At 43.1% G+C, this 16,551-nt stretch overlaps 1 protein-coding gene and 1 long non-coding RNA gene across 6 annotated transcripts in view; both read left to right on the forward strand.

The window, feature by feature from the left end:
- The window catches only part of TNS3 (tensin 3), a 53,954-nt gene extending 38,451 nt beyond the window's left edge, over nucleotides 1–15,503 (forward strand). For all 5 annotated transcript variants that reach the window (XM_083583796.1, XM_083583795.1, XM_083583797.1 and 2 more), the window contains exons 5-15: nucleotides 938–1,097; nucleotides 3,564–4,195; nucleotides 4,637–4,723; nucleotides 6,241–6,372; nucleotides 8,381–8,476; nucleotides 9,320–9,397; nucleotides 11,204–11,281; nucleotides 11,726–11,894; nucleotides 12,549–12,617; nucleotides 12,731–12,757; nucleotides 13,820–15,503. In XM_083583796.1, coding sequence (XP_083439922.1) covers nucleotides 938–1,097; nucleotides 3,564–4,195; nucleotides 4,637–4,723; nucleotides 6,241–6,372; nucleotides 8,381–8,476; nucleotides 9,320–9,397; nucleotides 11,204–11,281; nucleotides 11,726–11,894; nucleotides 12,549–12,617; nucleotides 12,731–12,757; nucleotides 13,820–13,964 — 1,673 coding nt within the window. In that variant the 3' untranslated portion in view covers nucleotides 13,965–15,503. The remainder of the gene's footprint in view (nucleotides 1–937; nucleotides 1,098–3,563; nucleotides 4,196–4,636; nucleotides 4,724–6,240; nucleotides 6,373–8,380; nucleotides 8,477–9,319; nucleotides 9,398–11,203; nucleotides 11,282–11,725; nucleotides 11,895–12,548; nucleotides 12,618–12,730; nucleotides 12,758–13,819) is intronic.
- Nucleotides 1–16,551, forward strand: part of LOC310748326 — a 106,164-nt gene that overhangs the window by 46,705 nt on the left and 42,908 nt on the right. The gene's annotated exons all lie outside the window — the stretch shown is intronic.

Raw genomic sequence — 16,551 nt, forward strand, 5'->3', positions numbered from 1 at the left:
CTTCCTCCATTTCAAAGATAACTGAACATTTAAGCATTAAGTACAGATACTCTGTTTAGTTCTGGTTATTTCCCTATCCTCCTCCTTTGCACTTAAGCGTTAGACCACACGTCATTTTCCTCTTGGTGTGTTTTGTTGTTGATTTGGTAGATTGCATACCTACGTCCTATATTTCTTTATTAGCAATTGTGACAACTTAATCCTTTAGAAAAACAAACAAGTTTCCTCTTGTTTCATTTTTCTGTAGCCTCTTCCGTTAAAATTCAGTAAAAATAAGAAGGAAGTAAAAGTTGTTCTATGATGGCTGTTCAGTTGAGTGATGAAATTTGTGTGTGTGAATCTACCTTGGGAAGAATTCAGTAAAGAACTCAACACCTTTAGTTTCTAGGCCCAAGTGGGATACAATACATTCATTTCTCTTCATTCACATCTTCATTTGTTCTTTTGCTTAGGCAAAAGGTAACAAATGCACTGCAACTATTATTTATTTTATTTTATTTCCAGCTGAACTGGCCATATATTGTTTGCTTCATATCCCAGATAGCAGGATTGTGCAGCAGATTGATACTGACCTTGTGAAGAAGTGAATCCATGCAAGGGAAGAGGAATGATGGCACCTTCTGCCTCTGAGCAACTTGTGTCCAAGATGATACCTGCTCAGGAGCTGCCATGCATTCCCTTCTCTTCATGAACCTTCCTAGGTTCCATGTAGGGGACCTAAATACATACGTTTGAGTGCATGCACAACAGCTCCTGCACAAATAACACCTGGTGGAGGTGGAGGTGGGGGTGAGCCTGCAGGTGTGACCCCGATTTCCTCCTCTTCCCCCCCTTTTGGCTGCAGCACATTCCATTTCTACTAATATGCATAACTAGACTGGTGACCATTGCAAGTTTATGGACCATAACATACATTTCCTTCTTTTCACTTCTTCAGAACCCCAGAGTTACACAGAAGGCCTCAGTCATTCCACTGTGAAGCCCGAAAGTCCCGCAGGCCCAAATCCTGCTGTGTTGCGGACGGATCCTTCCTGCCGGCAGCCTTTTGCGGCTGTGTGCTCAGTCCCATCTCATCGCCCTGCCCAGCAAGGAGACAGGTAAGACAACTTCTGCATCTCTTAATTTTCAGCCACCTCATTTGGATGTAGAGGAATCTGATTCCAGGAAGAATTCCTTAAACAGTTTATAGACCCAACCCTGAATTGTGTCGCCTTGAGGCGTAACACTGAGGCAACCTTTCTGAGTGCTTAATGGTCATTTTTGATACTTGGTTTGAAAGTCAGGAAGAACAGATTATTCTGTTTCTGGTCCATGTCAATTTCACATTTATTAATAAATCTGTCGCATTCTACTGCCACATTAATCTGACTTTAAAAAAAATCTGCATGGCAGTTTGTATTTAAATACATATTTGTATACATTTTATTATAAAGTAAGTATTTAAATACTTATTTCATTGAGTTGAGAACTGTATCACAGAAGTCAAAGAAGTGTTCAGTCTGAAGGAGAAGTACATTCAAATCTTCACATTAGTCTGGAGAGTGTAGATCAGATCCCTTCTCACCAGATTTTGCCATGCATTCCCTGGGCCAGTGTTTGGATGCAGTGTTGAGATGGATGAGGAAAAACAAGCTGAGCTTGAAGCCTGGCAATATGGAAACACTCTAGTAAAGACTTGTTGTCTGTTTCCTTTAATTTGCTCCCATAATCTTTTCTGCCACAATTAACTTGCTGGTAAATGTTTAAGCTGATAGCTTCAGTGCCGCTAAATGTTAAATGGGAAGCTGCCATCATTATTTATATAGCTGCATAATATACACAACACTTTTTGCAGTAACTTGAGCACAAAGCAAGTCCTTACTCTGCAGCGCTTGCAGCCTAAACATCTCGGTTCAGGGGGACCAACAAGCGGACAGGAAGGAAGACATGGGAGAGGCAGATAGAAGGAGGAATAGATGAGCCAGTTTAGATAACTTCCTGTCTTCCTGAAGTAGTTCCATCCTGTCTGGATCCTGTTTGTTGCAGCCCTACAGACCCAAAAAGTTTTCCTGCGTCGGCACCTTTCAGCTGAATCGGGAGCTGTCCTGAGAACTGTGCTGTGAATTGTTCCCAAAGTTAGTTTACATTGAGAAAGCTCAGTCTCCAGGAGGTGCAGTGCTGCGGTCAGGGAGCATCTTCTGCAGCTGGTCCAATGGGAGGCGCACAAACAAGGACCCTGAGAGGGCCTCTGGGGCCATTGAATCCTGACGCAGGCCCTTTCTAGGCTCTTTGGACTTGTGGCCCAGAGTACCCGTGGTTGCAGGACAGGAGTATTCACAGCTGAGTAAAATTTATTTTGCCTGTCCATAGATTGGCCTTGCCATGCCAGAAGGTGTTATGGACTTCATAGATTAAAATAACCCTTAAAAAGGTCTATTGGTCACATTTGACAGGAAAGTGCAGGAGTTAAAGGAGAAGAATGTGGCACCTTCAGAGGTGTTGAGTGTTTCCAGAGGCCAGCTGCTAGGAGCTGTGGCGCCCTTAGCCAGATGTGGAGCATCTTTGAGGCAAACCTCACCTGTCTGAAATTGTGGGGCCTAGGTTTGGGTGGGGTCAGGAGGGCTCACATGAAGGGCAGGGTGTGTCTTTCCTATGGCACTGATTTAGGCTGGTTGCCTTCACTGTTCATTCCCCCTTTCAGTCAAATGTGGCCCTAATTCAATCCATGTTATGCGTCCCGCCTCTTATTTTCTGCCCCTCGGTTCTCAAAGTATAAGACCATCAGTCTTCAGCAACCTTCTTTGAAGATGCAGCCAGTGGTTGGTTGGAGGGAGCCCCTTTGAAGTCTCCGCAGAGGGGGAAAGGCTCCTAAAATGGGAGCATTTTCCTCTGTGCAAGGAAAGCACTGGGGGAAGCCTTCTGAATGCAGACTACTTCATGGGGGGGGGGTCCTTTTAAGAATGAAGCATTCTTTTCTTGCCAAAGGTGTTTGGAAAACCCCTTCCATTTGGGAGGTGTTGCACTTTGCACAGTGCTTTTGAAGTGCCCAACAACCAGCCTATTCTGTCAAGCGCTGCCCTGACCTGTCCCAAAACATGATGAATGTGACTGAACCAAAAAGGTCTCTCAAGCCAACTAGGGGGTCCCCCAACCCCCAACCAAAAAACTTGGTTTGTGTAGGTGGCAGAGTTGGTAGGGAAAGCTGAGTCAAATTGCCTCTTTAAGTGACCACAAAATGGATGATTATGTGGCCACTGCAGACTGTGCTGGTGTTCTTGAAATGAAAATTCCCTAGAATGTGCCCAAGGTTGCAGTCTTTTCAAGCAACTTAACACCTCTCACATTATGTTTTTAAGTCTTTGAATGTATTAGTGAACACGGCAAATAGAAGTTAGGATTGTCAGGGATCTGGAACTGAATACAGAACACTTTTGAGTGTACATTCAGTAGCAAACTTGAGTGTGCTGCCACATAATGTGAGAAATAGCCATTGTACCATAAACTAAAACACAGCGCTGCATATTCAAATGTTTTAAAGTACATTTTTGAAATGGTTTGATTGTTGTTTTCACTTTTTCAAACAGTCCAACTGAACAAGTTTGGCAGCAAAACAGTTCTCAATCCTCCTCAACATCCCAGGTTTCTGGAATAAACGATGACAAGTTTATAGGAAATTATCTCACATCTCCAGAGTTTTCTGTTCCTGTTCAAGATTGCTCACCCTTGTCTCACTTCCAGATCAAGGGACTTCAAGCTGGGTCATTTAACAGCCAGGAAAATTTGTCCTTGGGGCAGCAGCAGGAACCTGGGGCAAATACCAACACCCAAACATTCCTCACTTATGGAGGGATCAGTGCCAACAGCTGCCAGCCACTGGTGGAGATACAGCCTGCTTTTGCATCAAATGCCAATAATGTGTCTCCCCAAACTCAGAAATCTCCAGGGGACAGTGACATTTTGCCGCACCGTTTTCTTGCAACAACTTTTGGACACAACAGCCAAAGCGGTGCAAATCAACAAAGTCATGGAATAAGCATGCACCCTCAGCCCCCTCTTCCAGAGAAGAAGAGGACATCGGAGGGAGAACGTTCTTTCAGCTCTGTCTCACCATCTTCGAGTGGCTTCTCCAGCCCACACAGTGGAAGCACCATCAGCATTCCTTTTCCAAATGTTCTCCCAGATTTCTCTAAAGTTTTAAACACTTCACCATTGCCAGGTATGCTCTGTGCTCATCAGAATGAATTCCAGAAGAATAACTGTGTTAATCTGAAAATGAGCCTTGGGCCAGGTCAGGGTTTTCCAAACATGGGTCTCCAGCTCTGGGTAGTGTTGGCACCCACAGGATTCGCAGATGTGGTGGTGTTGTGAATTGCGCTACTCCAGACTAGGTTTGGAACGCTTCGCTCATGTGAAAAAGAAATTTGCCTGCAGATAGAAAGCCAGAGGGTCAGAGGGAGAGGTTCTGGCTCAGCACTTTGCCTCCCGTGCTCTGAAGTGGCGCAGCACATTCTGCCACTTGGGATTTTCATTCTGCTGCATGTTTAGACCACAGCAGACTACAGCCAGCTCCTCAGATGCTGCTTTATGCTGGGACAGCCATAGTGTGCTGCTGCTTCTTTTCACTTCTCTTGGGCTTACTTCTCTTTTTACCCCATAGAAAATCCAGCTGACAAGCAGGTGACTGTGAAGTTTGTCCAAGACACCTCCAAGTTCTGGTACAAACCGGAGATTTCAAGAGAGCAAGGTTTGTCAAGTCATGCCAAGTTAAACACCTTCCACAAGGAGGTAGCTTAATAGCGCTTTGTATTTACTTACAAATACTTTTGATTCATTCTAACTTGGAGCTGCAGGGTGAGTTGCACAGGGTTCCTTTTCAGTTTTCACTCCCAAAGAGAAAAAACGCCCAGCTTCTAGTGGGGCTATCAGTAGGCTGGAAGAGGTATATTTTAAGAATGCGGGGAGCATGTGAGTGCTCTTCAGGAGCAATCTCTCTCTTCCTCCGCCCCCTTCGTCTTAGATCGCATATGATTATTCACAGTACCACCTATATCTTTGGTCATATAGAAAAGTCGAAAAGCAAGTGTTAGGGGAAAGTTATTTGTTTAAAACATGCATGGGGGGCATAGTTGGTGTCCTCTTACACTTCTACAGATCCTCGATGAACTTTGTCCAATTTACACTGCCTGCTGGCAAACCATAAATCTGTTTTAATGTAGGTTTTCTGAAACTGCCAGGTTGCTGCAGGTGTAGCAAGATCACAGAGTAGAAAAGATTATCAGAGAACACACCTGCTTGTTTGTTTTGGATTCAGAAACCCAAAAGCTGAACATTAAGTACTGTACAATTAACAGACAAAAGGTGGTTTCTCCTTTGGGGGCGGGATGCAGATGGTTCTGGGAAAATTGACTCTGGGCAGCGAAGTATTGCTAGTTCCTAGAGATCAAATATTGTTACAGGGAAGGTTGTAAAGGTTGAATAACTGGCTTTTGGACCAAACAGTTTTCTATTGCTTCTCTCATTATTCTGCTGCTTTAGCTAGGTACAGACAGAAGGTTTTACTATCCCAACCATGGTTAAGATATCGTAAAAGCACCCTGTAGGCTTTTTTCTTCTTCTTCCTCACCCTTTGAGGGCTAACCATGCTTGGCTTCAAATCAGAGTTTGCAATGGTGCTTGCAAGTAGCTTTGCAAATTGTGGTTCCAGCTGACCCCAGTTTATCATCAATATCCCTACAGACCTAATACTTTTGCCTGACAAGTGAGTAGGTTCTTCTGAAACTCAGAAGTGACTGAGAAGTGTGTGTGCTCATTTCTGGTACTTTTGACCTCTTCATCTGGCAGTCTGTGGGTGGTCAATTAAATTTCCCATAATATCTTTGATGCAGCATCACTCTGGGGTATTGTGGGAAAATTAAATACCTACGCGCCATTTCCAGGTTAGCCAATGGCTGGTCATCCACCAGTGTGAGGGGGTCCTCCTTTTCACAAGGAGCTCTGCTTATGTGGCTCCCGGGAGACTAGACTGACTTCAGAGAATAAGGAGCTGAGACCATCCATGGTGTGACACACTAAGGGGTGTGAGTAAGGCTTCCATAGATAGACCCAGTTAAACAAAAATGAGGTCCTCCTTTTAAACTTGGTTTGCCTTGTTTTAGGAGAGGAGTTTTATAGCACTTTCCTGTCGGATTGTTTGTTTGTTACTTGCCTAAAAGCAACTCGCTCCCTCACTCTTTTCTCTTTCTTTTTTCTTCCCTCATGCAGCCATTGCTGTCCTGAAGGACAAGGAGCCTGGATCCTTCATTGTCCGGGACAGCCACTCTTTCAGGGGAGCCTATGGCCTTGCCATGAAAGTGGCTATACCTCCTCCTTCAGTGTTGCAGCTGAACAAGAAAGGTGTGATATGTTTTCTCTCTCCAGTTTGGGGAAAGGGATCTATACCTCCAAAGTTGAAAAAAATCCTTTGCCCTTTACATTCTAACGTAAGAAGTACATTTTTGAGATTGCCCCATCGCTGTTCTCCAGTTAGCATTTGTTTTTAGCAGATGCTGGGAACTGGCAAGTTCTCCGTTATTTAGTGCAACTTTGAAAATAAGTCTGCACAAATAAAAAGAAAAATGAAACAAGCCTCCCAACTGCACCACCGCCACAGATACACACACACTAGATCAGTTATTTGTGGCTTAAAATACTAAAACTTGCCAACTTGCATTGGGCTTCTTTACCTGATTGCCTGGAGCTCAGAAGCTGTTTACAAGCCTGGCTGAAGTATTGCCTCCCTCTCTGAGCCTCCCTAATTGTTAGGGACCCTGGAAAGAGTCGGATTCCATTGTATAGGAATTCTATCTTTATCTGGAGGCAGTAATGCAATTCCTTGGAGGAAATAGGGAGGAGAGAACCCAAAGCAGGGTTTGAAGCAGTAGCTCAGAAAGCCCTTGGCAAAGCTAGCAGAGCAATAAGGAGCCCTCTCAAATCCTTGTGCTTCGCCACCTAGCATGCCAGTCTTGCTGAGGGAAAAGGAAAATGGCACGCAGCGTTGGGCTACAATCCTATACAATTTACCTGGGAGTAAACCATATGGAACTCAGTGAGGCTTACTTCAGAGTAGACATGTATCGGCTTGTGCTGCAAATCAGTATGCCTTCCTAGAAGAGACATGGTTGGTTTTAAAAATATTTTATACTCAACAAACTATACTTCATTGAGCTAAAATCCATCGCAGTAATATTTTGTGAATGAGCAGTGGAAATGAAACTGCAAGTGTTCCGTTTTATGGCAAGTGATACAGTTTTTTCTGTCCCTTACACCATGTAATATTTCAGCAGTAGAATGCAAACTGCCATGCACAATTTGAGGATTGTGTTTTCTTGCTATGTGCCAATTAAATTGTGTGTTCTGTGTCTTTCCTTCACATGTTTCATCAGTGGAGATTCTGGGGTGTTCCAGTGCTACTTGCTTACTCTTAGGAAGTCTAGTAGTCGGATCAAATTAGATCAGTTTCCTCTTGTTTGTATTAGCTGCTTAGATATTTGAGAACTGTACGGCCCCCACCCCTCCATATCCTAGCAGAGATGGCCAAAGGTATTTTAGTGCCCCAGTTGGATACATTTGAGAGGCGTTTCCAGCTTTTCTTGCAGTTTTGCAAATAATACAGTTGTGTGCCTTTTGGATCACATGGAAGTTTTTCATTGCACCCCTAAGTAAATAAAGTAATAAATAAATAAAATTAAACTATTGGTGTATCCCAAGCAGCCACCTAAGATGTTTTTAGGGGAGCGTGACCCATTCAGTCACTCTGGGTACCAAGCCACAAGGGCACCATAACTATTATGTAGCGTTGGGGGGGGGCAAATTTTGGTGTCACACGGGACACTGCTGAAATTTGAGACCTCAAGGACCGCCACTGCAGCCACCAGTGATTTGTGTGGTCATCAATGGCTTCTCTGGATGTTGTCTGCTTCTCCATCAAGTGTTGCTCTCCGTTGCTGATAGGATATATAAGTTTCCCCTTCACTGCAAATGCAGATGAACCAACAGCACGATCTGTGTGCTATGGTCCTCATGTGTACAGTCCTTTTCTTGTGTACTGTGACTAGGCAGTCGGCTCCAAGGCATGTACAGTGGTACCTTGGTTCTCGAACTGCTTAGTTGCTGAACAAATCGGCGTCCGAATGTGGCAAACCCGGAAGTAAGTGTTCAGGTTTGCGAATGTTTTTCAGAAGCCGAACAATTGCAGCTAGTTGGAAGCTGCACCTTGGTTTTCGAACAGTTTTGGGAGTCGAAGAGACTCCCAGAACGGATTACATTCGAGAACCAAGGTACCATTGTACTTGTAGGTGATGCCATTCCTTCACATTCCTTCATTTGGTCTAATGACATTGTTTTCTGTTGTTTTATGCCGCAGTTGGAGATCTGTCTAATGAACTTGTCAGGCATTTCCTGATTGAGTGCACCCATAAGGGAGTGAGGTTGAAAGGATGTCTCAATGAGCCATATTTTGGTAAGGATGTTTTATCTATCTGTAGTTCATAAGTGGTGGGCTTTAGGAAGGTGATGAATGAAACTTGGGCAATTTTTAAATTCCTGCTTTTGAATACCATTTAAGGCCTCCCATCCCCTTTTCCAGTGTTGTTTTTTTTAAAAAAAGTTTTATTACACTTCTCCTTTTCTCCTCCATCCCACACTGATGCCTTGGCAGAAGGAAGCACCACTGGAAAGTAGGAATGGAGCTCTCAGTCTCTCTGCACCTCACTCTGCCCTCTGCATAAGTGTTGCAGCTGCTCCACTTTGCCCTCCTTCACTTTCCCTAGTAATGTAGAGATTCCCAGAGAAGAAATGCAAACCAGAATTCAACTTAGGGGGCCAGATATGTGATGCCACTTTAAACCAAAGACTCGTACAAAGTCTTTTCAGATCAGGCTAAATCAAGGGCTGCTGAGTCCTGGCAAATATACAGAAACTACAAGTGGAGACACTAGCATTTCACGGCCTCCTTCCACCGCTGCTTCTACATGTGATAGTCAATATTTTTCATACTTGGTATTCCATGTTGGAAATTCAAGTAGATGAGAACTCTGTATGCATGGAAGTGTTTAAAGAGTGATCTAGCAAGTGAATCCTGAGTTAGTTTGCTGAATTGAGAGGCGTGCGAGAAGATCAGATAGAGGTAAGTTTCAAGAGATAAGTTATCCAGTGCAATCCAGTTCTGTGCTGCCACAGAGAGAAACCTGTTGAGAAAGGAGAGCTGCTGGCTTAAGATGCAGGACGTAAGAACAAAAGCTAAATAAGAAACTTGTTACACAAGCCAGAAGTTAACTTGATGCCTTCCTTGTTTTAACCACAGGGAGTTTGACAGCCTTGGTGTATCAGCATTCAATTACTCCTCTGGCCCTGCCCTGCAAGCTGCTCATCCCAGACCAAGGTATTCCCATTAAAAAAGGAACAGGCTGGGCCTAATCCAGGTCTTGTGTAAATGTCTGAACCAATATGCATGTCTAGCACACTCATGTATTCAACACACAGCTCAGAGAGGACTAGGAACTGTTATGGACACCGGAGGAATACAGAAAGGCTGGTTTATTTATGGAGGCTCCTTCAGAGAGCAAGTGGGCAGCAAATCATACAGCAAACACACTTTTCATTATGAGAACAGAAGAGTGAGTGTAGCCTTTTACTACAGTAAGAGAAAGAAAAAAGGAGAGGAGAAGTGGGTGAGCCTTATCTAGTTGTGAACAGAGAACTTTGGCCTCCAGAGGTGTTAAACTCTCCCCTTAGAGTGCTTTGCACTGGCAAGGCTGCAAGTGTCTTCCACGCATTCCTTGGTCTGTGGTCCAGCGAAGCATGAATACAAGGTGCCGTTGGAGCTGTGAGCTGCCCAACCATTGAATATCTGGGGTTTAAATGCCACTTTTAGACCAGCTAAACGGGGGGGGGGGGAGCTTCCTGAGTAAGTACTGTCATGCTTTAAGTCCTTTGCTTATTTCGCTCAAGTTCCTGTCAGTTTACTAATCTGTTCTCTAAGATAAGTTTGAAGTTGAAGTGACATGGCCATAGTCTGAAATGTATATTAATTGAATAATAAATTTATTCTTGGATATTCAGTTTACTTCTCAGCAGAATCTCAAATTGTGGGAATCTAATTGGGACATAGAAATAGAAGAGGAAATTTGGAATAGGAATACTTTGTAAGTCAATTTCTTCCAAGAGAATGGGGCTTGTTAAAAATCTCTATGTGCTGCTATCATACCCCTAGGAAGCTATCTTGCCTAAAACCTAATAGCTCTCTTCTCTGCTGGACAGAGTGTGCCACCGGTCTTGGGACACACAGACATAAGAGGTGCTTGGACTGTTCAAAACTAGAAACATTTTGGAAACATATTTTTCAGGAAATGTTTTTAATCACATGCCCAAATGTCCCTATAATTCTTTCTTTGGCTCTTTTTAATTTATATAAAGGAGAAACAGAGCAAGTAAGAAGTAAGGAACTTAGAATGTGCTTGCTAACTGCAGCACATACAATGATAGCCAGACATCAGAAATCTTTAAGCCTTTTCGCTATCAGTGGTATCCAAACTGTGCTACTAGGAAAACTGTCTCACAAGTTAAAGGTGACAATTGGGCAAAAGAAACGTGGCAATTCTAATGCCACTTGGTATGATTTTATTGTTTATAAAATAATGAAGCACATGGAAGCTATGTGCCATCTCATATACAATACGGTCTGGCTTGTATAGACCTGAGACGCTGCTGCATTTTGATCCATCACCAGCTGATTTGTAATTCAAAAACCTGAGTTTCTTTCATCATGTGATCTTATAAAGCATACAGTATTTAAAAATGAATATAGTTTCACTTCCTTTATCATATATTGACAGTTAAATAAACACTATTTTAACCGTCCAAAGCAAATATATAAAAAGCAAGCTTGAATTTTCAACCTTGTACTACAAGAGGCTGCAAAGTGGCTGTTTGCTTTATTTATAGTCAAGCACTTTTAAATATCATGCACTCACTGAAATGATTGGGACTTAAAAGTGCTTGACTGAGTTTGAATTGTTCCCAGAGTTTTCTCCTCCCTTCTCATGCGTAGCTGAAGGGTGGAGTGTACTTTGGACCTGGATGCTTTCCCTTATAATAGCTCCAGTAAGGTGTCATGTAACACCGAGAATCTGACTAACTTCTCAATCCAATTTATACGGAAGATGCAAGTTTCCATTTCTGTCTGCAGACCCCCTGGAGGAGATACCTGAAAGCTCTCCGCAGACGGCTGCAAACTCTGCTGCAGAGCTTCTGAAGCAAGGGGCAGGTCAGTGAATAGTTCTTGGCGCATCAGTATTAGAAGGCTTTGCATGCCACCCAAGTGAGTTGTGATTAAGGGCTGCAGACTGTTCTAAGCTCTTTTAAAGAGAAACCTAGAAATAAAAACAGTTAGTGTTTCATCTTTCTGGTGTAGCCTGTGAACGTTATAGTAAACTCTGTGTTCCTAAGAGAGGGGTGGTGGTGTAAAAATAAATAAAAAGTTTAATTAGTGCACACTGGGTCTGAATTTTCAGGCTAATAGCTGCTGCGTGGCATTCTGTGAGCTTGTATACATACGAGCCTGAATGTCTACTTAAATGTTGTGTGAAGGAAGTTCCTGTGACTGCTTTGCAATATGTCTGCCATCAGAACCAAAGTAAGATTTTCCTGTACAGATCCTGCTCACTTTTATAGTTCTTTCCTTGTATTTCTTCCTTTATTGCATGAACAGCATGCAATGTTTGGTACCTGAATTCTGTTGAAATGGAGTCCCTCACTGGTTATCAGGCAGTGCAGAAGGCCCTGAGTTTAACCCTGGCTGAAGAACCGCCTCCTGTCTCTACTGTGGTCCATTTCAAAGTGTCTGCACAGGGCATCACACTGACGGACAACCAGAGAAAGTGAGTCCTGGCACTGCTGTGTGCTTGGTTTGGGGGTTGCTGGAGGTTTCAAAAGAATTTCTTTTTTTAAAAAAATACGTATGAGCCTATTAGAATGCTTCATGATAATTTTAGTTAGTTTCAATGTTTACCTGCTGTTTTTCAGCCAGGCTTCCAAAGTACACATCGTGTTTAATGCCTAGTTAGGTTCTCTTTTTTTAACATGGAACACAGCCATGATAAAGGGCCTAACCAAGACCTATTCAGTAGTGAGGGTTTTTCTTAAGCTTTTATGCTGTGAATTCAGTTGAAGTTGCATCCCCCAGCAGCTGCCGCTGCATTGCAATGGCATTACCATTGATGCAAGCAGCAGCCTTCCTCACACGTGAAATAGCAGCCTTGACGGCATGAGAAGAAAGGGTTAACATCCTCATGCACCACAATCCTTATTCAGATTGGCAGCTTCACAACTGTCAGTTAAAGTTTTATAAAAGAATCATGCAATGCCAGTTGTGTTTAATGCAGAATGTATTTTGTTCCTACAACAAACATTGTCTTGCAATTGCCTATCCCCTCAGGAAACCACCCCCTGGTAGAATGTGCCTGAGATGTAAGCACATAAATTTATCACAACATTTCTTAAACCTATTTTGTCATATTTTCTCTTTCCCTCAGGCTCTTCTTCAGGAGGCACTATCCGGTCAACACTGTTATTTTCTGTGCTTTGGATCCACAGGACAGAAAGTAAGGATGGCAAATGCTTTTCCTAATTCAACATTCATAATACTGTGTGAGACTACAAAAAACACTAATAAAAATATTAATCTTTTCTCTCCCCCTCTTCTGTATGCAACAAGATGGATGAAAGACAGCCTTTCAGCAAAGTAAGTAACAGCATGCATCTTACTATCCGACCACCTTTGCAAACAGCTTATACCATGTCCAGGACTCTGCATTTCCTTCAGATATCCTCTAAATCAGGACTATTGAGCAAGGCTTGGGGACTCTTATCGGGTGGCAATTTGGAGTCTCAAATGTGACCCATGGCATCTTCCACACTTCCTACAATTTTTGGAACAATCTTTATGTCCTGGAAATGATGCCCTTAGTGGGACAAGAGCAGAGACATACAAATCGGGTCTGCTGCTCTTCTCAGCATCCCCCTTTCCTCCGCATTCCGATTCAGCGAGCATTGCAGGAATTGGGAATCATGGCATTTGCAACTTGCTAGTATTTGTAGCGAAGGAAGAAAGTTGTAGGAGGAGTGATGGTCTAGTCTTGTTGGATTGGGTGAAGCAGAGTCTGGCAAGCATGTGGGGGCTTTTGGAAGGCCAACAATGACATGTTCAAAATGGGGCTTAGATGGTAAAGTACGAAGAGATGCTGGTCAAGGGATTGTGACTATTTTGAAGAAGATGGCACTTGCAGTTAAACAATGAGTGACATTTTCAGAGGTGTACTAATAATATTGGCTCCTTCCTCCTCCAGCAAAACTAGCTTCGGATGCATGTGGGAAATTTTGGTTTGGCCCTGTAGCATTTGCTAGGTGGGGAGTTTGGTTGGGCATTCTGAGTGACTCCCCAGCTCTAAATATGCAACTTCAGTTAAATTTCTAAGTATTTCTAAAACGGAAGTCCTGAGGTGTTAAAATGCTCTAGGGCAGAATGGTGTTTCTGTGGTAAGTGTTAACTATTGGAGATCCCTGGATCAGATCTACCCCTGTAAGAGGTGCCCTTGGGGCACAGGAGAGGTTGGAGGAAGTGAACAGCATGTGAGCGCTGACCTAACATCTCCTGTAGTCGCAGAAGACAGCTGGGAGTGGGGGGCAAGTTTGCAAACTACTTTCTCTTAGTTTGTTCTGGCCTCCAAAGTAAGTCCATTATTCGCTCTGTGGCGTGATGCTTCTTTCTTTTCATGCGCATTTCCTTTCCTTTTGCTTTCTACAGGGTGTTTGGGTTTGTTGCAAGGAAACAAGGTGACGCTGCAGACAACGTGTGCCACTTGTTTGCAGAGAATGATCCAGAGCAACCTGCCAGTGCCATTGTAAACTTCGTATCAAAGGTTATGATAGGTTCCCAGAAGAAGAACTAAGAGCTTCCAACTGAGAGCTGCAGACGAACTCACAGGAAGGATGTTGAGGCAAACTGTTGTGCGATTATGGCCACTCAGCCTGCATCTAGCGGTTTCCCAGGACGACATTCCACATACAAGGACTGCCATCAGTAACATCACCTGACCATTTGACAGGTTTTGACATACAAGTGCAACGTTATGCAAAGAAGGGAGCTAGAAGTCAGCAAGATCCCTAAAGCCCATATCTGAACAAATTTTGGAAGAAAGACTTAAAGCAAGGGAGCCAATAGTATTTTCCATGATTTTTCGCTACATTGGGCTAGAATCATAGAATTGTAGAGTTGGAAGGGTCTCGAGAGTCATCTAGTCCAACCCCCTGCCATGCAGGTAGAATGGGAGGTGGGAGCCACATTGCTTTTAGCTGGAATTCTTGCTAGGAAACACACAATCAAGGGCAGAACTACACTTAAAGAAATCACAAAGGGAACAGCCTCTGGGTGCATTTGTAGGGAAGAAGTGGTAGCTACAGTCTGGGTTATAATTGCAGGTTCTCCTTTGCAAGTGCCCACCTCTGCATTAGTGTTATCTCAGCAAATTCAGCTTTGGAAATGCATTTGCTGATACAGCATATATTTCCACCTGTAAATAATTGTTGTAGTTTCATTTGATGATAGCCATGGCCATTCTCTTCCCTTGTTTTCTCATAACAATCAAACTTTAAATGGAAAAAATGTTGTGTTCAGAGGAAATTGGTGCAGATTTATTTGGGATGGTGCAGAGGGAGAGAGAGAGGTTTTTGGACTGCAAAAGGAAGCTTGGGTGCCTTTAATTTATTTGAAGGTAAATGGGAGGGATTGGTTAAAAAAGAAAAATGCAATGCATGTTATGTTATTTTCACGTTGCTTCTTATACGAAGAATTTAAGTAGGGAATATAACTCTTTTCATGGTTGCAGGATAAAAAGGAGGGGGAAAGCACGCAAGAGAACATTTCTGTATAATTTATAATATATTGCTGTAGTCAGACTATTTATAGCCGGCGTGGAGAACCTGTGTACCTCCCCATGTTGCAGGATGGCAACTATCATCAGTCCAAGCCAGGAAGGCCAATGGTCAGGATGATGGGAGTTGTAGTCCAATGATATCTGGAGGTGCCACAGGTTTCTCAACCCTTGTGGCGCAAAGCAGGCATCTCTCTGTTGTATAGTATTCTAATTCTGAGCATACTGTTGAAGGCACCGTTCATTATGATAGGACTTGGGCAGGAGATCCATTCAAGCCCTGAACTGAATGGGGGTTCTACTGCAGCACCACTTTGGAGCAATGCTTTTTTTAATGTATCCTGTATTCCTTCAGTAGCGGAGACTTCGCTTGAGCCTTGCTGTAGGAAGTAGTTTTGTATTCTGACTTTAAAAGCAGCCTTCACGTTTACAGTAAATATTTTCATATTATTTTCTATTACTTAAAATGATGGCTATGAAATCCAATTTGTATGGATGGTTTTTAAGCTGATTTTTATTTTTAAAATCTGGAATAAATAAAACATAAAGAGGAAAAAATATTTTTGTTGCACTTACCCATATTTTGAAGATGGTCTGATTCTGTTTTGACAGTATGGCACATCCTGTGCATGTATTGCTTATGAAGACTTTCTGATGTTGGTTTATAATTGGCTCTTACAACACATGTGACAACTGCTTCTTTAAGATCCATCTTGCGACTTCCTTCACACACAGACCCAGCAAGATGGAGAGAAACTTTCCATTGATTTGAGCCCATTTCACAGGAATTCATGTGTGAATATGCAACCACATATGCCTTTGAATCAGGGTACTTGAGTGAATCAAGCCTCATAAGCAGCATTCTCACGGTCACTAAAGGAGCTAGGTTTAGCCCCCAACCAGATATGTCAATCTCCCTTATTTGTTCTATGAGTTTTTTTGGCTCCTGTTTGTTTGCAGCGTTTTGAGAGGGTTGTGATATCCTGTTCTTGTTGGTTAATTTCTGAGGTGGTTTGCTTTTAAGGGATGCTTTTTCTTTTATACAGGTTTCTCTGACAACCACTTTCATTGCGTCCCAGAGGAGGGGGGTCAAGCATGGCCAAACTTGGCCCTCCAGATGTTTTGGGACTACAACTCCCATCATCCCTAGTTAACAGGACCAGTGGTCAGGGGTGGTGGGAACTGTAGTCCCAAAACATCCGGAGGGCCAAGTTTGGCCATGCCTGAGGGGGGTTGTTAGGTTCTCTACACCATTGTCCTGCAAGTAGTTTTGGAGGGTCTTCGAGAGACTCTCTTGCCATTTGGTTTGTGTTCAGTATGGGACTAAAGGACCATGATGAGGTGGTTTGTATTTTCTCTCCTAGTTTGAGAGAAGGCATGGTCCGTGATCTTAAAGTTACCAACATTTGTCGTTCCAACCCAGGGGATCAGGCCTGGTGAGAGCAGAATGCTAGCCAATCTGGACATTATGGTGTGGTGCCCAGACTTGAGAATGTGTTGCTGGTGTTGCCTGGGTTCTTTTAACCCCATATATCGTACAGGCCTCCGTTTTTTTAGCCTTTCTAGTAGCCTATGAGAGTCTGGTTTTGGGTTTCCCTTGAAGGAA

Source organism: Podarcis filfolensis (assembly GCF_964270895.1).
Source record: "Podarcis filfolensis genome assembly, chromosome: 13".
Lineage (NCBI taxonomy): Eukaryota > Metazoa > Chordata > Lepidosauria > Squamata > Lacertidae > Podarcis > Podarcis filfolensis.